General features: G+C 43.7%; 2 protein-coding genes across 4 annotated transcripts in view; both read left to right on the plus strand.

The window, feature by feature from the left end:
• Positions 1–679: 679 nt before the first annotated feature.
• On the plus strand, positions 680–6,114 carry ctsa (cathepsin A). 2 transcript variants are annotated; one of them, XM_005948160.2, is made up of 14 exons: positions 680–804; positions 1,951–2,117; positions 2,188–2,299; positions 2,378–2,428; positions 2,503–2,589; positions 2,667–2,822; positions 4,055–4,231; positions 4,324–4,415; positions 4,520–4,598; positions 4,674–4,822; positions 4,907–4,982; positions 5,122–5,211; positions 5,297–5,398; positions 5,768–6,114. In XM_005948160.2, exons 2-14 carry the CDS (start codon positions 1,951–1,953, stop codon positions 5,849–5,851), a joined length of 1,422 nt encoding a protein of 473 aa, XP_005948222.1. In that variant the 5' UTR covers positions 680–804; the 3' UTR covers positions 5,852–6,114. The 2 variants fall into 2 exon arrangements, with proteins under 2 accessions (XP_005948222.1, XP_005948223.1); XM_005948161.3 differs by lacking the exon at positions 680–804 and adding an exon at positions 852–1,421.
• A 6,220-nt stretch (positions 6,115–12,334) lies between these two features.
• LOC102299048 (potassium voltage-gated channel subfamily KQT member 2) overlaps positions 12,335–21,573 on the plus strand; it is a 28,122-nt gene continuing 18,883 nt past the window's right edge. For both annotated transcript variants that reach the window (XM_005948162.3, XM_014329516.2), the window contains exons 1-4: positions 12,335–12,823; positions 13,378–13,528; positions 13,724–13,814; positions 15,873–15,999. In XM_005948162.3, coding sequence (XP_005948224.1) covers positions 12,691–12,823; positions 13,378–13,528; positions 13,724–13,814; positions 15,873–15,999 — 502 coding nt within the window. In that variant the 5' untranslated portion in view covers positions 12,335–12,690. The remainder of the gene's footprint in view (positions 12,824–13,377; positions 13,529–13,723; positions 13,815–15,872; positions 16,000–21,573) is intronic.

Genomic DNA, 21,573 nt, shown 5'->3' on the forward strand with positions numbered 1-21,573 from the left:
GACTTGGATATGAAGTGAAGTGTTTAACTGCAAAGCTACGCGCTTGTAAGTATCTAAAGAAGTGAGTCTTTGGGATTCCAAAATCTTTAGATAATGTTTCAAAGGATAAAAATGACCCTTTAACAAACAGATCAGAGAAGCAGATAATTCCTCTGCTGTACCAAACCTTGAACCCTGCATCGCTCAGAGCTGGTAAAAAAGATTTGATGCAACAGGGGAGCAGACACTGAAACCAGACATTGAGAGAGTTCTTAACCACAGGATCTTTAAAATTAACATTGTGACTGACTGGTAGACTTGAACACATTATTGCAACAGGGGATATAGTGAGATGACCGTCTAGCTCCATAGTGGACCAAGGCGGCCCTCTGCCCTCCCTAAAAGCCTGCATCTAGGTGGATATTGTCACAATATTGGCAGCCCAATAATAATACATAAAGTTTGGTAGGGCCAGGCCGCCTTCCGACCTAGAACACTGTAACAGGGATTTACGGACTCTTGGAAGGTTTTTGTTGTTATTCTGCACTTTTAACACCCCTCTGGTGCTCTTTCTGTTGTTTTGAATGTTCTTCTACTGTTTTATCCTCTTCGAGAGTCTGTATTCGTATTGTTCTTAATCGTTAATTTAAAAAAAGGTTATCCTAAAAAACCCTACAAATAAAGTTTGAAAAAAAAAACCGAGGGGAGGGAGGGGTCATGTGACCTGCCGCTGTCATATGACCTGCTGTTTTCCTTCACCGTGGTGTGTCCAATTTATTTGCAGAGCACGAGCCCAGGTGAAGCAGGTGGACGCGCAGAGAAGAGGTGAGTGAAAGAGGGAGGTCTCCATTCAGAGGTCCGTTTGGATTCTGTCTGATTTAAGACGTTAAAGTTGATGCTGCGCGTGATAGTCCCCGTTTCCGGGTTTAAAATGTGTGTGTGTGTGAGAGAGAGTATCAGGGCGCGCACACACACTGCCTTCTGTTTCATGACAGTTAACGAGCACTCTGAGAAACTGATCGCTTTCTGATCGATAATCGAGCTGATTGTGAGTCGAAAACGTTTCGTGTTGAAACTGAAACCCGTTTCCGGTCGCTGAACAGTTTTTCTGACACGAACTGCGTGTTTCTGCCAAACTCCGTTCAAAAAACTGCAAATGTAAATTTTCTTGGCGCATGCTCAGTCACGTCCGAAAGTAAAACGTCCAGATGAACAGAATCAACTTTTCAACCAAACCGTAACTTTTCGTTCATTCAGCGGGAAAGTAATCACGTGACTTCTGATCGATACCCAATCAGAAAGTCTCGTGATCAGTCCGCGAACACAAACCTCACTTCCTGCTGAAATCACGTGTTTCGTGGCCGTCAGAGGAACCCACCAGTCTTCATTTAAAGTTCTGCCTAATTTAACGTGTGCGATCCTGCTGTGCTCGTGTTTTACAGGTTTGCCTCAGAGAACGGGTGAACTTTGAACTTTGCGTTTTAAGTTCGCTTTCTTAAAATCAGGGTTGGATGTAATAAAACTGAGTGATGGAAAAACCCTTTTAAAACTTTAACATCATCACTGAGGTTTAATTTATAGTTTGTTTCCTTTCTGAAAGGCTGATGCTGAGGACAGCCTCCTGCTTTTTTTATTTAGTTTTACTTTTTTTTTGTTTTGTTTGGATTTTTTTAGGGTTATTTATTTTATTTTCTGGCAGGGCTCCGACAGCTCTGTGAAATCACATTTGATCAGTTTTGTTTCTGGTGATCTGTCCGTGATAACCTGCTCAAAGTCAGTAAAACTGACAGAGCTAATCAGTAACGTCCTGCAGGAGAGATGACATCATTTGTGCTGTGTGTCATGTGATCGTGTGACAAAAGTGAAAGGAACACGTGGACGTCAGCTGCGGGACGTTACCTCAGTATTATAAAGGTGAAATCTTAGGAGGAGCATTTTTATTGGATGTTTTTACTTCCTGTCTGCTATCAGATGCTGCTGCTGCTGTTGTCGTGTTACTTCCTGTCCGCGTGGCTCGGCGTGGAAGCGGCCCCAGCGGCCGACGAGATCACGTACCTGCCAGGTCTGCAGAAACAGCCGAGCTTCAAGCAGTACTCTGGATACCTGAGTGTGGCTGATGGCAAACACCTGCACTACTGGTCAGTACCTGAGACACGCCTGAAGACACGCCTCACCTGACCGTCAGCTGACCACTTCTTCTGTTCTCAGGTTCGTTGAGTCGCAGAACAAACCGTCCTCGGACCCGCTGGTGCTGTGGCTGAATGGTGGCCCCGGCTGCAGCTCGCTGGACGGACTGCTGACCGAACATGGACCCTTCCTGGTAGGTGAACTCTACCCACCTGCCCCCTACAGGTATACTGTGACTCCACACCTGACCTCTGACCTTTTGTCATTTCAGATCCAGAGCGACGGTGCAACGCTGGAGTACAACCCGTATGCCTGGAACAAGGTATGCTGTCATGTGACTTTTGTTGAGGTCGCACGGCTGAGGTCAAAGCTGATTGGTCGACTATCTGTGTGCAGATTACAAACATGTTGTACCTGGAGTCCCCAGTAGGAGTCGGCTTCTCGTATTCGGATGATCAGAAATACGCCACCAATGACACAGAGGTCAGTGACCCTCAGTGACTCAGCTGCCGGTTGGCTGCCCGGAGGTCAGGTGTTCAGCTTTTTCTTTTTCTTTGCAGGTGTCGATGAACAACTACCTGGCCCTGAAGGAGTTCTTCCGCCTGTTTCCAGAGTACAGCAAGAATGAGCTCTTCCTGACCGGAGAGAGCTATGGAGGAATCTACATCCCCACGCTCGCTGAGAGAGTGATGGAGGACGCCAGCCTCAACCTGCAGGTAATGACGCACCCGACACACAGCAGGTAACAGTTCTGAAGTTAACTTCAGTAACTGCTTCCTCCAAACCATCAACGTGTCTTTTAGACCCCATTCCTACAAAACTGCTCAAAGAAGTCCTGCCATTAATTAATTCTTCAATCTCTAATAATCAGCTATGTACCACAGGCCTTCAAGCTGGCTGTAGTTAAACCTTTACTCAAAAAGCATCTCTAGACCCAGCAGTCTTAGCTAATTATAGGCCAATCTCCAACCTTCCTTTCATATCAAACATCCTTGAAAGAGTAGTTGTCAAACAGCTAACAGATCATCTGCAGAGGTTTATTTGAAGAGTTTCAGTCAGGTTTCAGAGCTCAGCACAGAAACAGCTTTAGTGAAGGTTACAAATGATCTTCTTATGGCCTCTGACAGTGGACTCATCTCTGTGCTTGTCCTGCTAGACCTCAGTGCAGCGTTCGATACTGTCGACCATAATATCCTATTAGAGCGATTAGAACATGCTGTAGGTATTACAGGTACTGTGCTGCAGTGGTTTGTATCATACCTGATGCACCTGTGAAAATGGCTTTCCAAAGACTGCACAGCATTACTGCTTCCACGGGGGGGGGGGGTGTGTGTGTGAATAAACGGCTTCAGTGATGAGCTCTGAGGTTTGAAATGAGCTTCTGTGAAGTGTGGGTTAGAGACATGTCACTGGAGAGCAACTCGGAGTACAGCTGCTGCCTCCACATGAAAATGAGGCAGGTGAGGTGATGCGGACCCAGGACACGATGGAGAGATCACTCTATCGGCTGGTCTTTGAACGCCTCAAGTTTTGCTCAGGTGGGCTGGAGGAGGTGGCCAAGGTGTGGGAGGTCTGGGCTTCTCTGCTCAGGCTGCTGCTCCAAACCTGGATAAAGCCTCCACCTTTCCATTCAGTGTTATTATTGTTATTAGTAGCAGTCTTCTTTACAAATCACAGAAAAACTCACTCAAAGCATTAAAAAGATCTGTTCTTACCTGAGTTTGTGGTGACACTGTTCACTTTGAACGTGCTTCCTGTGGTGACATCATTAGAAAACACTGCAGACAGGTGTACCTGTGACGTGCTGCTTGTAGACCATGTGATCAATGGGTGTCCCACCTAAGCTGCAGCAGGTGTACCTGTGGTAAAAACAGGCGTGTCATATTCAGGCTGTGGAAACATCAGCAGCCTCCTCATGCCTGCCTCACCCGACTCACCTGTGGTGCAGGGCATCGCCGTGGGGAATGGAATGTCGAGCTACGAGATGAACGACAACTCTCTGGTGTACTTCGCCTACTACCACGGCCTGCTTGGCAGCCACCTGTGGGCGGAGCTTCAGACCTACTGCTGCAGCAACGGGAAATGCAACTTCTATGACAACCCGAACCAGAACTGCATGGACAGCGTGAGTACGACCCGGTTCACCTGCGGTGCACCCGACGTCTACCTGTAGGCTCTCTGGTTTTATGTCTCAGGTGTTGCCCGTTTCCTCTGCAGGTGGGGGAGGTTCAGACCATCGTCTACAGTTCAGGTTTGAACATATACAACCTGTACGCTTCCTGCCCAGGTGGAGTCCCGCAGAGACTCAGGTGAGCTGTGGCCTTTTAACGTTCGGCCTGTGATCTTTTTTTGTCCGTGAGCTCACCTGCAGCACGTATGGCGCTCAAACAGGTGTGTTCCTGTTTGTTGTCAGTGTCGAGCGAGGCCAGCTGGTGATCCGAGATCTGGGAAACTCGTTCATTCACCATCAGTGGAACCGGCTGTGGATGCAGGTGAGTTCAGGTCACCCGATGATCCAAACAGTATCTATAAAGCGCTCACCTGAACAGGTGGTTCTCTCACTTTAGAAAGTCAAAAGTCTGGCGGCGCTGCTCCCGTCTGTCCGCCTGGACCCCCCCTGCACCAACTCCACCCCTTCCAACCTGTACCTGAACAACCCGCTGGTCAGAAAAGCCCTCCACATCAGCCCCAAAGCTCTGGACTGGGTCATCTGCAGGTAACACAGGCACACACCTGACCTCTGTTTCACCTGTCCACCTCACCTGTGCTGACTCACTGACTCTCCGCTCTGTGCTCGCAGCTCTGAGGTGAACCGGAACTACGGTCGGCTCTACATGGATGTCAGGAAACAGTACCTGAAGCTGCTCGGCGCTCTAGTCAGTGAAGCTCCGCCCATTTTTTTTTTTTTTTTTTTTAAATTTTAATTTTCCCCCAGTGTAAATGTTTCCAGCCCTTAACAGGACTCACCTGTCTAATATGGACTGGAAGGTGTTGACGGTTGTGTTCTCTGTGCAGAAGTACCGCATCCTCGTGTATAATGGCGACGTGGACATGGCGTGCAACTTCATGGGGGACGAGTGGTTTGTGGAGTCTCTGCAGCAGCAGGTGGAGTTCAGATCTTATTGAGTTTTCCTCCGCAAAGTCACCTGATCTATAAGCTGACTCTCAGGTGTGCTTACCTGTGTCTCAGGTGCAAGTCCAGAGGCGTCCTTGGATCTACGAAGATGTGGACGGTCAGCAAGTCGGCGGCTTCGTCAAAGAGTTTGATAACATTGTCTTCCTCACCGTGAAGGTAAACGCCACCTTCATCATCCTCACTGACTGTGTGATGTCATGTTTTGGGGCGGGGTTCTGTTTCAAGTCAGCTGTTTTCTTTCGTCATCGGACCACTTAAGGTTTCTACAGTATCTTTATTTATGAAGAAGAAACAAACAAAAATGTCTCGTTTGGTGTAAATCTGATTTAATATTTCAGTTTGTTTGTTTTTAAACGTCATCAAATCAAATTGTCTTTGTAGATGAAGAAAATGGCACATGGTGAATGTAGTCTGACACTTACTGCACTTCACAGAAAATCCACCAGATGGCGGAAACGGCCAGCGTTTCCGCCTCGGGGCTGATTTCTGGCGACTGTTCTGACCTGTGCCGCTGTCTTCCCGCAGGGTTCAGGTCACATGGTTCCAACAGACAAACCAGCTGCTGCCTTCACCATGTTCACCAGATTCATCAAGAAGCTGCCCTACTGACCTCTGACCCCTGACCTGTCAGGCTTCTAATCTGATTTATTTTTCTCACACTGTCAACAAATCATCACGTCTCTCCTCTGTGTTGCTTTGCAACCACGTTCCAGACCTCAGCCAATCATGTCACTCCTCTGGACCAGCTTGTCACCTGGTCATCTTCTTGGTTGCCATGGAAATGAGCACTGCCACCACTCTTTCTTTTTATTGTAAATGAGAAAGTTGCTGCTTGTTTGATTTAAAGGGAAATAAAAACTGATTTTTAACGAGCTTCGTCTCTGATGTCGTGTCTAAATGGCGTCCAGCGTCTCCCAGCGCACGCAGGACACCCTGACAGCACTGAGCAGCTCGTTCTTTCTGCTGTGACCAAAAATTTCCCACGTGTGGGACTAATAAAGGTTCATCTTATGTTTAACTGGACAGACTCCACCCCCTTCCACCACCATCTTGGGTCCTCTGCAGCGTGACATGAGCTGCACATTGAGCAGCCCGTTAAACATGCAGACGTTTTTCCAGTTTGAAGAAGAAAAACTGAGAATGCACAAAATCATAAAACATCTTTTGTCTCGTTTCCTCTGTCACCTCCAGCTCCACCTGTTTCCTTTTTATGTACAAACGGGGGCGTGGCCGAGTGCAGGTAGAGCCTGTCTTTAGTGAGAACAAACAATTTCTCAGTGATTTTTGTAATAATGCTGCAGTACTGTATTTGATCAGCGGCAGGAACTCTCTGAGAACACGACTGTGTGACACCTGGATCCAAAGGCACAGAGGAGACGTGGAGCTGTTTAAATGTGTAGAGTAGAATACATAATATAAAGTCTGCGCCCTGTTTGACCAGCAGGGGGCAGACTGAACTCAGAGGCTGTCCAACAGTCAGAACAGGTGAGCTGTTTCTAAAAGGCTGAACCATCAGGGTTCCTGCAGTGTCCTCACAGGCTCAGTGATTCTGCCTGTAAACATGAGGTCGCTGGCTTATTTTGATATGCATGTATTTATCTTACACACAAAACAAATATGTTTGTCATAATTTTGGTTAAATGTAAAGTTCAGGTTTAAATAATTCAGGGTAATAATAATAATCAATTTTATTTATGAGCGCCTTTCAAGTCACCCAAGGACACTTTACAATAAGAGAGAATGGCAAGATAAGAACAATAAAACAAAGCACAAGATAAAACAAACAGTGGATTCACAGTGAATATGCAGATTTGAACAGATGAGTTTTGAGTTGGTTGGTGTTCAATGTGTCTGATGATTAGCGCTGAGCTTTTCCTTGTGTTGACATGATCCTGCTGTTTATAAGAATTTCCTTTTGCTCTCTCACCTGATGGACTTTACATCTTGTCTTTAGCAGTGTGACAAGCCAAATCAGGCTCTTTAAAGATGTGGACTAAAGTTACTTGACATCATTCTGTCGCTGCGGCTGTTGGCGGTGTGGTGGAGGAGGCTAGTGTGTCTCAGACTGCAGATGAATCAAGGAGCTGAAGGAGGAACGAGTGCCCTGCAGGCATGCATGATTTTATATGAGCTCTTCTCCACAGTCATGAAGTCTAACAGGACACCATGGTGAGCACCACGAGTGTGACAGTAATTTAGGGACATTTTTATGAAGCCAGCAGACACACGGTCTTCCTGCATGTCCATGTTGTTATTAAATCTGTGTGGAAATCCCTCAGTTTATCACGCAGGCCTCTGTGATTGTCCTGATCCCCTCGCTTGTTTATTTAGTTTTTTTAAAAGTAGGTGATTCACCACCACCATCATCATCATCAATGGAGAAACAATAATGGGTAAAGACAGTCCTATTGGTGCATCATTTATATCTCAGGGCTTAAAGACAGAACGATCCAGGACAGCGTTCATGCTGCAGATGCCTACAAGCTGTGGTTGTAGCACTTCAGCATCTAGCAGAGCAGCGAGTGTTACCGGCACCAGACCTAGGGGAATCTGGACCGGCAACAAGCGGCACACGAGCACTGCGTAGCCAAATATGAGCAAACTGTGGATTAATAGCGAGGACACCGAAGTTAGCGTCTTGCTCAGGCCGGAGCTCATTTATTTCTGAGCTGCGCGTGCACAGAGCCTATAGCTAGAGTCGCTCTGGTAGTTCCACAGCAGTGCAAGAGCACCATCTACTGGCATAATGAAATATAACGATGGTCTGGCACACATAATTTCAAAATAAGTCACAATAATAAACAAAAAATAAGGGGGTAATTGGTTTTCTTACAAAAATAAACATGTAGCTTTTTCAACCTGCTACACGAGCATAGAGACGGTAATGACTTTGTGTCAGGCAGTTTCAAATGCAGCATTATAGCAAACACACAAACTGTTTGAAAATACAGCGCCTGGACCTTCAGCGAGCAGACTCGCTGTATTTCCAAAGTTCACTCAGAGGAACATGACAGGAGAGCAGGAACAGAGGTCAGGGTTAAAGCATTGCTCTTAGTGACTTTATAGATTGCATGTGATATCGTCAGATACTGATACTGTATGATGTGAAGTTTTTGTGAAACTTCCTGCAGAATAAACTGACGTACGCTAACTTTGTGTTACTCAAAGCTTCAGTGCTCTCAGGCTCGCTCGTCTCCACTCAACCAGCACCGTGTCATCCGTTTGTTACGCCATACAACACATTCAACCACACTGCTGACCTACTACTGAAAATCTGCTGGAGCTCTCAATATAAATGATTATATCAAACTGATAGTTCCCCCACATTTAATCCGACACTGAACTTTGACCTCATTTTCTGTTCAGGTGTGGAGTCAAAGTAAAACAGAGGTTTATATACCCATGTCTATTTAATAGAATAGAATAGAACAGCCCTTTATTGTCATTGGGCATGTACAGTGAAAGTGTGGGTGCTCCACACCAGCTGTGCCACAATAAAATATAAATAGTAGACAGCAGGAATAAATACAAAAATCAGAGAAAGGCACACAACAGAGAACAGTTTGCAAAGAGCTAGTCCAAAAGGACTTTGTCTGAATACAGTCTTTGTGTGAGTGTCCTGAGTGATGAGGGTCACTCTGACCATGGCTCAGAGTGGTGAGGTGGGTTGGCAGGGCGGGGTGTAGGGGTCACCTGTGATGGCCCTGGTTTACCTGAGACAGGTCGATCTGGCGATGGCCTCCAGGGGCGTCAGAGGGCACCCAATGATTTTTGGGCGGTGTTAATGACCCTCTGTGCAGCCTTCCTGCTCTCAGTCGTGGCCCCTGAGTACAAACACCAGGCAGGAGGAGACCTCGCTCTCCACTGAGGAGGGTAGAAGACCAGCAGCAGCTCCTGGTCCAGGTTCTTCTCAAGACACAAAGGAAGCGCAGCCGCTGCTGGGCCTTCTTTACCACGGAGATGGTGTTGTGAGTCCAGGTGAGATCAGAGGAGAAACCTGAAGGTGGAGACAGATTCCACCTGTTCTCCATTTATAACGAGGGAGGAGGGGAGCTGTCTGTGCCTCCTGAGGTCCATGATGAGTTCTTTGGTCTTAGGGTCGTTCAGCTTCTGGTTCTTCTGTGAGCACCAACGGGACAACTTCTCTACCTCCACCCTGTATGCTGTCTCATCATCATCATCAGAGATGTGGTGTCATCAACATACCTGACAATGATGTTGGTTGGGTGGGTTGGCGTGCAGTCATAGGTGTACATGGCAGACAGTAGGGGCCTGAGAACTCTCTGATGTAAGAACGTGTGTGATAGAAAGCTCTTACATAGAATAAAGGACTTGTGTGAATGAGGCAAGTTGATTAAAGCGCTTTAGGTGTGTAGAGTAGAAAGAGCCCTACATAAGAACCAGTCCATTTACCAGGGATAGTTGCACCACACTGTATAAACCTGATGGACCAAGGACCAGCTATCATGTGGTCCAAAAACCTGGAAAGATCAACAGCAGAACAGTAAGAACAGCAAACTGGAACTGAACAATAGAACATAATAGAACTTTATTGTCACTGTTACAAGAACAATGAAAGACAGTTTGGCATCTCAGCATTAGCAGCAGATTCTACATTAAAATTCCTTTAGAATAACAGAAACCAAAAAATAGAGTTTAAGAGGTACCTGCACAGGGAATGTATGTGATAACGTATGTATCTACACAGATATGTAGTTATTTTGCCATATAAAGAAGCAATGTAATGCACATTGAGTAAGATGGTTACTATCATAATAAAGATGGTTTGACCTGATGGACCTGTAGCGATTACCAGAGGGGGGGGGGAGTGAGTGTCCAGGGTGGGAGGGGACGATGATGCTGGCTCTCCGCTAGAGTCTGCCAGTATAAATGTCTCTGAGGGGGGTTAGTGAGGTGCCAATTGCCTGCTCTGCTGCCCTCACCACCTGCTGCAGTTTCCTCTGGTCCTCCACAGTACAGCAGTTGAACCAGAGTGTGCAGCGATAGGTCAGACGGCTCTCAATGGTGGAGCGGTAGAAGTTAATTAGCAGTCTCTGAGGTAATTGGGCCTGACGCAGTTTCCTGAGGAAGTACAGCCTTTGTTGCGCTTTTACTTCCTGGTGGGAAATGTTTGCGAACCAGGTAAGGTCGGCCGGGATGTGGACTCTGAGAAACTTAAAGCTTTCTTCACTGCATTAAATCTGACAGTCTATGTTCTAACTTTGTTACAACGGAGTGCCACAAGGCTCTGTATTAGGTCCCCTTCTATTTATCATTTACATAAACAATCTTGGGCTAAATGTGCCAGATGCAAACTTGCACTTCCATGCTGATGACACAGTTATTTACAGCTGTGGTTCAACTCTTGTCCAAGCCATTGACTCCTTGCAGAAAGCCTTGTTTTCTGTCCAGCACTCATTACTTCAGCTTAAACGTGTTCTCAGCGCAGACAAAACAAAGCTCATGTTGTTTTCTAAATCAAGGAAATGGGTCCAAACAATCCCATCAGTAACCACTCTTGAGGGTAATAAAACAGTGTTGGTTCACACGTATAAATATCTGGGAATCTTAAATCATGACTCGCTCAACTTCAAACCACATGTGGAGAATCTGAAGTTAAAACTGAGATTGCATTTTCAAAATAAGTTGTGTTTCTCTTTTAAACACAGCTTGGGAGTCACCGCACCTCCTACACAGCACCCATGCTATCTTGCATAGATAGAGCGCTTTAGGTTGAAGTTGTAAAATGTTGTTTTTTTTGTTTCTTTCTTTGGGTTTTGTTTGTTGGTCATAAAGTGCGGTGATATATATATATAGATATATATATATATAATATTATATATAATTATATATATCTCAGCTGTCCCTCGTTTATCGCGGGTGTTATGTTCTAAAATAACCAGCGAGAGGTGAAATCAAGTAGCCAATTTTATTTTTTGACGGTGCAAAACGTTTCGTGGACATCGTGGACATACAGCACTGCACTTCAGAGTCACACTGCTAGCGATCGATGCAGCGATTCTGTACTGTACAGGAGAGACGTCACGGAGGAGATCGTCTGCAGCGATCAGGACGCAGGACACAATGTGACGTAAAAAAATAGAGCAAACTTGCACTAAAAATCTGCGAAACAGCGAGGTGAAAGGTGAACCGCGTTATAGCGAGGGACCGCTGTAATTTTGAAGGTAAGTCACAACATACCCTTCGTAATACTAATGTATAGAAACCGTTACCAGCAATCATTCATTTTTTGTGTGGCTTTTTTCACGGTTTGTTAACATGCTGTGTAGGTGTGTACTTGACGAGCTGATCTCGACATAACGGGAAACATCTGGTTTGACTATTCTTCACCTGTAGTTTGAATGCTGAACATTTGCCTGTTTAAATCATGAGACCAGTCACTATACAGAGATGTGCTTCTGAATGTGGACGATGTGTCTTCTGCTGCAGTGATGCAGTTCTGCTTGTGTTGAGTGATGTAAACAACTGATCGATCTAAACGCTTTAAACGTCAAAATTGATCATTAGATTTTTTATGACACAGACAGTGGTGAGTGTTCCCACCTTCTGCTCTTTGTAACTTAACGCAATCTTTCCGTTTTTGAGTTTTGGACATGGTTTGGAGTATATCTTCACAGTAGCGATTGACCGCAAAGTAAAGCTACCGGAAATGTACAACCCTACATCCGGTCTCAAACCAGGAAGTTAGCATTTTCTCGTGCACAGGGTCAATAAAGGTTAATAAATAAATAAATAAATAAATACCCTTTCTACCTCCTCTTCATCAATGTAGAGGGCGGACATCGCTTTCAGCTATTTATTAATAAGTGACTTTTATGTATATGTATATATTGTGCTATTCTTAGTTAGTGTATTGTCTGTCTTGTTAATGTTTGTTTATAATGGAGCACTGTAATAAAAAATTATTTCCCCCAGGGATCAATAAAGTATTCTGATTCTGAAGCAGGAAAATGGCTTCAGTTTACTGGGGACAGAGAAGGGTTCTTCATTCCCACTGTCACCAGGCTCTGCTGACGCTGCAGGGTCTGTCGTCATCACCAACCTGATTGGTTCTTTGGTTAATGACGCTGTCGCCACAATCTCCATCCGCCCACACCTCGTGCTGCCATGGTGACCGCCGTTGACATCACGTTGCCGTGGAGACGGTGATAAACGATCACGCTTTCTTTTTCTTTTTCTTTTTTGCAGCTGATCGAAGTGATCAATGTTTCTGACGCGGTGACGTCATTCTGTTTCCTTCCTCGTGCGGGAAGTCAAAAACCTGCTGATCAGCCAATCTGCGGTTCGTCTGTGCTGCATCCTCCGCTTCCTCCTCTCCGTTTCTCCTCCTCCTCGGCCCCGATGCTCCCGCCGGCCCTGCCCGGCCTCGATGCTCGGTCCGCGGGCTGGCTGTAGCTCGGTGAATCGGTGCACATCGTCGGTCCGTCATGGTGCAGAAATCTCGCAACGGCGGGGTGTTCCCCGGAGCGCAGGCCGACCAGAAGAAGCTGAAGGTCGGCTTCGTGGGTTTGGAGGCCGGAGGGACGGACTCCAGTAGGGACGGTGCTCTGCTCATAGCGGGTGAGCAGCTGTGTGTGTTACCTTTAATAACCAAAGCAGCTGATTTCACTTAAACGTATACAGGACATGTCACGTGGTCACTCTGTCACGAAAACCTGCAAACCTTTCTCTTGAAGGTTTGGACCAATCAGCTTCATGGTGCAGGTGTTTACTGAGAAGAGGCTTGAATGCGATTGGCTGATGCACAGGAGCAGCTTTGCATGGTTCACAGCTCAGAATAATCCTTCTTTATCTTGCTCTGGACACCTCAGATCATTCTCAGTCTGAAACAGGCTGTTTTAGCTCCTCCCCCTTAAAGAGCTTTTCTGTAATTATATTATTAATTAGTAAATAATAACTGGATTGTTTTTCCTTGTTCGTTACTGTTCTTACTGTGACCACATGCTGAGATTAATAATTAAGTATTTCTGATTCTGCTTTCCTCTGATTGGCTGCCCCTCACAGGCAGAGGGTTTCACAGTAGATTTACTCCCACATCACTCCCATACTGCCCCCCAGTCCTCAGCAGCACATATAAGCGTCCGTGTGCCTGTCTGACATGTTTCTGTGTCTAGGTGGAGACGAGGGGCCTCGGCGGCAGCGCAGCAGCGTCTCCGGGGGGAAGAAACCTCCCAAACGAAACGCCCTCTACAGACGCCTGCAGAACTTCCTGTACAACGTCTTGGAGAGACCCCGAGGATGGGCCTTTATCTACCACGCCTATGTGTACGTACCTGTCCGCACACCTGCGTGCGCACACCAATGTAACGAGCAGGAGAAAAGTGGGATTTGGCAGGTGGGGACAGCTGGGCGGTTCTTAATATTCCCGCCCTCTCTTCCCCACAGCCGTCTCTCAGAGTGAGGTCACTTCACTAATGTTTATTTTCCCTGAAACGCAGATCTTTCCTGTTCTGTGTTCAGGTTCCTGCTGGTGTTCTCCTGCCTGGTTCTGTCTGTGTTCTCCACCATCAGAGAGTACGAGAAGAGCTCCGAGGACGCGCTCTACATCCTGGTAACGCCACGCAAACATCACACTCGACCGTCGCCAGTGTGCTTACATTTATGTCCACATATGTCCATGTGAATATTTTAGATCGACCAACTTTCAGGCCTTTTTCTCAAAAACTGAAACTCGAGGCAATGTTTGAACATGGATATTTCCAAAGACAAAAGCCTGAAATTTCCACTCGGAATGAAACTGAACCAGGATCTTTGGAACAGACAGGAAATGTCAGAGTGATGCTAATTATAATATATATAATGATATTATGATAATAAAACTTCATGTAGCATCAGACTGTGCTGTGTGTTAAATATGTGTTCTGTTTTTAGTTTACAGTAACACTTTAAACTGAAATATTAGACTCAACAAAGTAGGCTGGTAGAGTCAGTCTACATATTTAACATGGTTAAACTCCAGAATTTGGACGATCTAATAATATATTTTTGTTTTTGTGGTACAACAAAGTCATATTTACTGATACACAGCATGAAACCTGAATGAAAATGTCATTTTCTCCACTTTATGACCAACAAGTTCTTGATGAAAATCATTCTACACACTTTGTTTTTAGTATTGTGAAATATTTATATAAAAATCACAAATGTTACTAGTTGTCTTTTGCAGTATGATGCAAAAGACAACTAGTAACATTGACACCCTGCCCCCCGAGTCCTCAGCAGCACATATATAAAGTTTTTGTCATATTTGAACTGCAGATAGTTTGAATGTGTCGGTCCCAGATTAGAGATCCAGGCAGGGAAAGGGTCACACTTCCATCTTTTTTAAGACCATCATGTTCAAACACTGATGCAGATTTCACTGTTAAAAAAACGTCTGAGAGAGACGCACCATCTTTCAAAAAAATACAGCTTAAAAACTTGTGAAGATATAAGAAGTGAAAAAACCAACATCACAAAGATGGCAGCAAAATTTTAAAATGTTAACATGTTGCCTGCATATTTTCTGCAAAGTCTACAGACATGGTTTACATCCACATGGTCTAAGTGCATGGCCTAGACTCTTTTCATTATAGCACTGTGATCGCTGTGAATATAAAAAGCTTGTAGCAGAGTGCTCGACCCCTCTCTTTCCTCTGCAGTGCATTTCTGAATCTTTGGCAAATTGGAATGATTTCATATTGACGATTATTTTCATGTGTTATAATGAATCATATCTCATATCTAATATAAACAACAGAAAAGTCTATGGTCAGCTATGCACACTTCAAGTAAAAAGCAACAGTTATTAACTGGAAATGCCGATGTGTAGTTCACAGATATAAAAATCATTTATATGAAACAGTGTAATGTATAAAGACATGTATAAAAAATTCTGTTCACTGTGAAAAAAAAAGAAAAAAGAAAAAAGAAGGCTGAAAATGCCTCAGTGTAAGATCTGCTTACAGCTTGATGCCATTTACAACACTGAAAGCAGTAATTACCAGTGAACTTTACTTCATATTGAGAGATTATAATGTGCAAAAGTTAGGAACCACTGATGTAAAACTTTAAACATTAACATTAAAAACAGAAAATGAGCAGGACAAAATGTAATAAAAAAGGAAAAAAAAAAAAAAAGAAGTGAAAAAACCCCAAAACAATATGTTTTCAAATTTTGTACCATATTTTTTATGCAAATCACAGAAAGCAGAGCAGAAGGCTTAGCTCAGTGGTGTCCAACTCCAGGCCTCAGGGGCCGGTGTTGCAGGTTTAGACATGTCACACTGATTTAATGACCTCCTCAACATGTCCTGAAGTTCTCCAGAGGCCTGGTAATGAACTCATCATGTGATTCAGGTGTGCTGACCCAGGGTGAGATCTAGAACATGCAGGCCCTCGAGGCCTGGAGTTGGACACCCCTGCTTAGCTAGTGTCTAAGGTTTGGCTCAGCGTGGAGCTGATCGCACACGTGATGGTGCTTGAAGCGGAGATGAAACAAATATAAAATAAAGTTATTGACGGTTCTGTTCAGCTGCAGTGTTTCATTCTTCACATAAAGCTGGATATATTCTTCTGAGCACATACGTGCTGCTCTGATCTTTAACAGCGTGTTGTTGTGGTGTAACAGGAGGTGGTGACCATCGTGGTGTTCGGGGTGGAGTACATGGTGAGGATCTGGGCTGCCGGGTGTTGCTGTCGGTACAGAGGGTGGCGAGGTCGACTGAAATTCGCCAGGAAGCCCTTCTGCGTCATCGGTGGGTCAGAGCTGAGTGTGTTTGTTGGTCACGTTCAGTCTGTGTCACATCTGCTTCATTATCTCTGAGCTTCATCCACAAATGTCCCCGAGGACCTTCTAAAGGTCTTTACTTCCTCTGTAGAAGGTTTGTAGAGTTTAAAAGTCACGCCGAAGTCAATCCCACCGCTTGTTTGCTGTGTAGCCTCTGCTACTCTGTTACTCTTCTTCACCCTCAACTAGAGACAGTTCAGTTGGTGGTGAGAAGGACCTGTGGAGGCGGAGGCTGTGGTTTCACTTCACTTCCTTCAGCTCAGCATCTCCAACTGTGTTTAGGGTGGAGCTGGACCATCCAGCCTTACTGCTGATGAACTCATGAGCTGCTGATGAAATCAGCTGCTCTGCAGCATTCAGGCGTGTTAACACAGGAGGAAAGACATCAAAGTGATCTTAGAGAAGCAACTGTTGCCCATCAGTCTCAGAGGGTTTTAACAGTATTGCTAAACAAACTCCATCGTTGTCCATCGTTGTACAGAGAAAGAGATTATCCACAGGTGAAAAACATTAGAGACAGGAGGGGACCTCAAGGTCAGACCGTACAACAAACCCCAGAGCTCTGCCTCACAGCTAAGGCCTCTGCTGGCAGGGACAGCACTGCACAGCACACTTTTATACAGCACATCTAAACACAACAGATGTTCACCAAGTGCTGCACAACGAGTACACAATGCAACACAAATGATGTAGGAGTTATCATAGGGTTGGGGTAACTGGTCATTCGCCCATAGGTGTGAATGTGAGTGTGAATGGTTGTCTGTGTGTTAGCCCCCCTCAGGAGTAAAAGTACAACAAAATAAATGAATAATAAAAATTTGAATAATTAAAGTTAGAGTTATAGTTTAAGTTAATAATCAGAGTGTTTTTATTGAGTTTTCAGAAAGCATAACATTCATACAAAAAAGCTCGAACTCAAGTCCTACCACACAGTGTAAGACAAAACTATACCCAGACAGAGGAAGGGGGAAGAAAAAAAAAAAAAAAAAGGGGGGGGGGGGGGGGGGGGGGGGGAGTTGCCAAGTTATGGAGTGGACGGAAACTCATCTTCAAAATAGGAAATGAAAGGCTGCCAGACCTTAAAGAATTTCTTGGTGTTGCCCTGTATAGTAAATCTGAGATGTTCTAATTTGAGGTGCGCCATCACCTCCTCCACCCAGCGTTTATGGGATGGCGGTGTTGCCTTTATCCAGTTAAATAGAATCAATCTCCTAGCCAACAATGAGGCGAATGCTATTGCCTTCCTCTGAGAGGCTGTTAGTTGAGTTTCCCTCGGTGCCACACCAAAGATGGCTGTCAGAGGCATTGGTTCTATATCCTTATTAGAAATGAATGAGAATGTTCTAAAGATGTTAGCCCAAAAGTCTTTCAGCCTGGAACAAGACCAGAACATGTGGCATAAGTTGGCTGGCACCTGTTTACATCTGGGGCAGGTCGGATCGGCCCCCTGGTACATTCTTGCCAGTTTCTCCCTTGACAAATGGAGTCTGTGCAACACCTTGAACTGTATCAATCCGTGTCTCACACATATAGAAGCAGAGTGTACTAGATCTACAGCCCCCCCCCAGTCAACCTCTGAAATGTCCAGCCCCAATTCTTCCTCCCATTTCCGTCTTACATTGTCCAGGGAGGGGGAAGCCACATTCTGAATACGTGCATATAGCGTGGAGATTGTCCCCTTAGCAGTCGGATCTGTGTCCATCAACTCGTCTATCCATCCGCTTTGTGGAAGCTCGAGGGAGGGGCTGAATGACTTTTTCACAAAGTCCCGAACCTGGAAATATCTAAAGTAATTAGTCTTGGAGGAAATTCCATAGTCCTTTTCCAGTTGAGCAGGAGTTATAGTTTAAGTTAGTCTGAAGCTGAAACAGCTGATGAGAGGAAGTATGTTTGCAGTTGGGAAGATGATTCCAGAGTTTCGGGGCTGGGAATTCACGGTTGCTTGTATGAGTCAAGCAGTCAGTCTGGAATTATTAGAAGGTGCTGATCAACAGAACTAAGCTGGAGTTTAAGACTGAGCTAAACATGCATGTGCCAGGAGTCCAGCTGCTGCAGTCGTGTTACGGATGTTTTTTATACAACATGTAGGTATGCAGGGACAGTGGGAAATGTCATGGTCTGTCAGTGAGTGGGATAAATCACTAAAACATTGCTTTCATTGAGTTTGAAGACTTTTTGTGAGAGCCAGGTTTTAACATCAGCTCAACAGCAGGTTAGAGAGCAGGAGGCGGGTTTAAGAGGGAAGGAAATCTGGGTGTTGTCTTCATAACAGCTTCTTCGTGGGAGTGAACGCTGGTGCGACTAGCTGCTGCTGGCATGTTGGTGAGCCTTGTATTACCCGTTGTTAATGTTTGTTAACTCCCACCCATAACCTGTGTTCTCACTGGTCCGAAGCCCTCCTGTGGTTCATCTTCAGCAGCTTTGTGGATTAACGTGTTGTTTTGGGGGTCTGTGCTTGTCTGGACTACCCTGCTTTTCCTACGTAGTCCACTGGCCACAGTCGCCCTCTCCGACTCTCTGCCAGCGTTCTGTTGCTGTCTGGATGTCATTGGTCTGTGTGGGTTCTCTCCAGGTACTCCGACTTCCTCCCAGTCCAAAGACACACAGTTAGTGGGGTTAGGTAAACTGGGGAGTCTACATTGGCCGTAGGTGTGAATGTAAATGGCTGTCTGTGTTAGCGCTGCCTCTTGCCACATGGTAGCCTGGGTAGGATCCAGTCAACAACATGTCTTGTAGTTCTCCAGAGGCCTGCTAATGAACTAATCCTGGGTGACACAGAGTGATATCTGACACCTGGAGTTCCCCACCCCTGCTGTACAACAGCTTATCTCCCCACCTCTGACCACATGTGAATATCTTTAATGTTAATTTAACTCCATTTGTCATCTCATTTTGCAACATCAGGGGCATTAATTTGAACACTCTTTTGAGTCGTACTGACTGCCTCCCGAGCATAAATCCTCTGTCCTTCCCTGATTAAACGCTCATTTAATGATGGACTTGATGACATTTTAGATGCCTTGGCTCCTTCTGTGTTGCACCATGGTTTATTTCAGTCAGCTTAAAGCTAAAGGTTGTTGCCTGGAACATAAAATCTATAAAAGATCTCGACTCGTCCTCCACAAACAAATCAAACCCTATCAAATTGGTATTTATGTCTGTTGTTGTTTTATTCAGTTCAGTTCTTTTTTATTTCAAACATATACATTCACCAACGTTTCATAAAATCATTCCATACAGTTGTTTGAAAAGGAGGTTTACAGGTTTACATCCTCATCATCTAAATTTGAACAACAAAAACATATACAATGCCTTCAACTTAGAACATAACATCTCAAAAAAATATTTTCACATGTTCAACTGAAACTATATTTAGATTTGCTAATTTGCAGAAGAAAATAAACATGAGTTTGACTGCTGTCTTGGGTTAATTGCATTTTCTTCATTCTTATACTTATTTAAAATTTCTTTTTTGAGTTTTATTTTAAACTGTTTTATATCACTGCTGACCTTTATTTCTTCTTTTAACTCATTCCAGAATTTAACTCCCGCTATTGAAATAGACATCCTTTTCAATGTTGTTCTTACTCTGTGTAATTTTAAATTCCACTTCCCTCTAAAATTATACCTTCCTTCTCTTTCTAAGAACCATTTACTTATTTCGATTGGGAGCATCCCTTTCCTTACCTTATATATTATTTGCACTGTTTTAAACTTCACCAGATCCTGGAATTTTATAGCTTGCATCCTAATAAAGAGTGCATTTGTGTGAGCCCTATACCCCTCCTGATTTATTAGTCTAATGGCCCTTTTCTGCATTATGATTATAGTCTGAATATTACTTTTATATGTATTTCCCCAAACCTCTACACAATAACTCATGTATGGTAATAGCAAAGCACAATATAACATATACAATGTTTTCCTATCCAGAAATTGTTTTACTTTCCCCAAGACAGCAATGCCCCGTGCTAACTTTCCCCTCATATAAGTGATGTGTGATTTCCAACAGGCCTTATGATCAATGATCACACCAAGAAATTTTATGGCATTAACCCTTTCTAGATATATATTATCGACACAAATTCCAATGTTAATGTTTTTTTTATAGTTTCCGAATAACATGAATTTTGTTTTATTTAAATTTAAGGACAATTTGTTTCTATTCTTTCTATTGTTTCTTCTTTAATATCTTCAACTCCTGTGTGATCACCTCCAAAACCTGTTGAAATTCCGCACCTGAAGAAAGTATATTGGTATCATCTGCAAAAATTACAAACTTTAGTATCTTCGATACTTTACAAATATCATTTATGTACATAATAAACATTTTCGGACCTAATACTGATCCTTGAGGTACTCCACATTCAATATCCATCATTTTAGATTTAATCTCATTTATTTGTACATATTGCTGTCGATTCATCACATAGCTGTTTATCCAATCCAGTACCACACCCCTGAACCCATATTTTTCCAGTTTGATTTTTAGAATTTCGTGGTCAACAGTATCAAATGCTTTTTTTAGATCTAGAAAGACTCCTAGTGCATACAATACTTCTTGTTATCCATACATTCTGTTATTTCTTCCATTAAATCCATGAATGCCAAAACTGTTGATCTATTATTTCTAAACCCATACTGGCAATTTGCCAACAAATCATGTTTATCCACAAAGCTATCAAATCTTTTTAGAAATAGTTTTTCCAGTATCTTAGAAAACTGGGAGAGTACCGACACTGGTCTATAATTTGTAAAACAATGCTTTTCACCTGATTTATAAATAGGAATAATTTTTGCAACTTTCATTTTTTGTGGAAAAACCCCTTCCTGGAAAGACAAATTAAAAATATATTGTAGTGGTTTTACAATACCATCAATTACTCTCTTTACCGTTACCATATCAATATCATGACAGTCAGTACTCGTTTTGTTCTTAAGTCCACTGACAATATCATATATCTCCTTCTCTTCCACTGCTCTTAAAAACATTGAACTTGCATTCCTTTCAATGTTTCCTCCCTTTCTATCATATCAACCTTTATTTCCGCAGCCAGTTTTGGCTCTATATTTACAAAAAATGTATTGAATCCATTTACTATTTCGTTCATTTTACTAATAGTATTTGTCCCTTCCATAAAATACCCAGGGTAGTCATTAGTCCTTGGTCCATTTTTTATTATACTATTTAATACCTTCCATATCCCTTTCATGCTATCTTTATTATCTTCTAACTTTTTGATGAAGTATTCTTTTTTACAAGTTCTCTTAATTTATTTTTATACTTTTTATATTTCTTTTCAGATTCTGTAGTTCTCTTTTTAATTAATTCTCTATATAAGGTGTTCTTTTTTTACAGGCATTTTGCAGTCCCTTTGTCATCCATGGTCTTCCTGCATACTTATCTTTCCTGTTGACTTCAATAAGTAGGCTGTTTTCCTCTAAAAAAGCCATGAATATGCTTAAGAATGCCTCATAGGGTTTATTGACATCCTTGTGTTTATATACAATAGTCCAATCTTGTTTTATTAACTCATTTTTG

Source organism: Haplochromis burtoni, unplaced genomic scaffold, assembly GCF_018398535.1.
Source record: "Haplochromis burtoni strain Fernald_Lab_line unplaced genomic scaffold, NCSU_Asbu1 Contig_575, whole genome shotgun sequence".
NCBI classification, from domain to species: domain Eukaryota; kingdom Metazoa; phylum Chordata; class Actinopteri; order Cichliformes; family Cichlidae; genus Haplochromis; species Haplochromis burtoni.

What these genes read in the sequence shown, in the direction of transcription:
- ctsa (XM_005948160.2), top strand. Translation starts at nt 1,951, where the DNA reads ATGCTGCTGCTGCTGTTGTCGTGTTACTTCCTGTCCGCGTGGCTCGGC. An exon ending in ACGCCACCAATGACACAGAG is followed by an intron (nt 2,590 to 2,666) that starts GTCAGTGACCCT and finishes TTTTCTTTGCAG; the next exon opens with GTGTCGATGAACAACTACCT. An exon ending in ACGCCAGCCTCAACCTGCAG is followed by an intron (nt 2,823 to 4,054) that starts GTAATGACGCAC and finishes CCTGTGGTGCAG; the next exon opens with GGCATCGCCGTGGGGAATGG.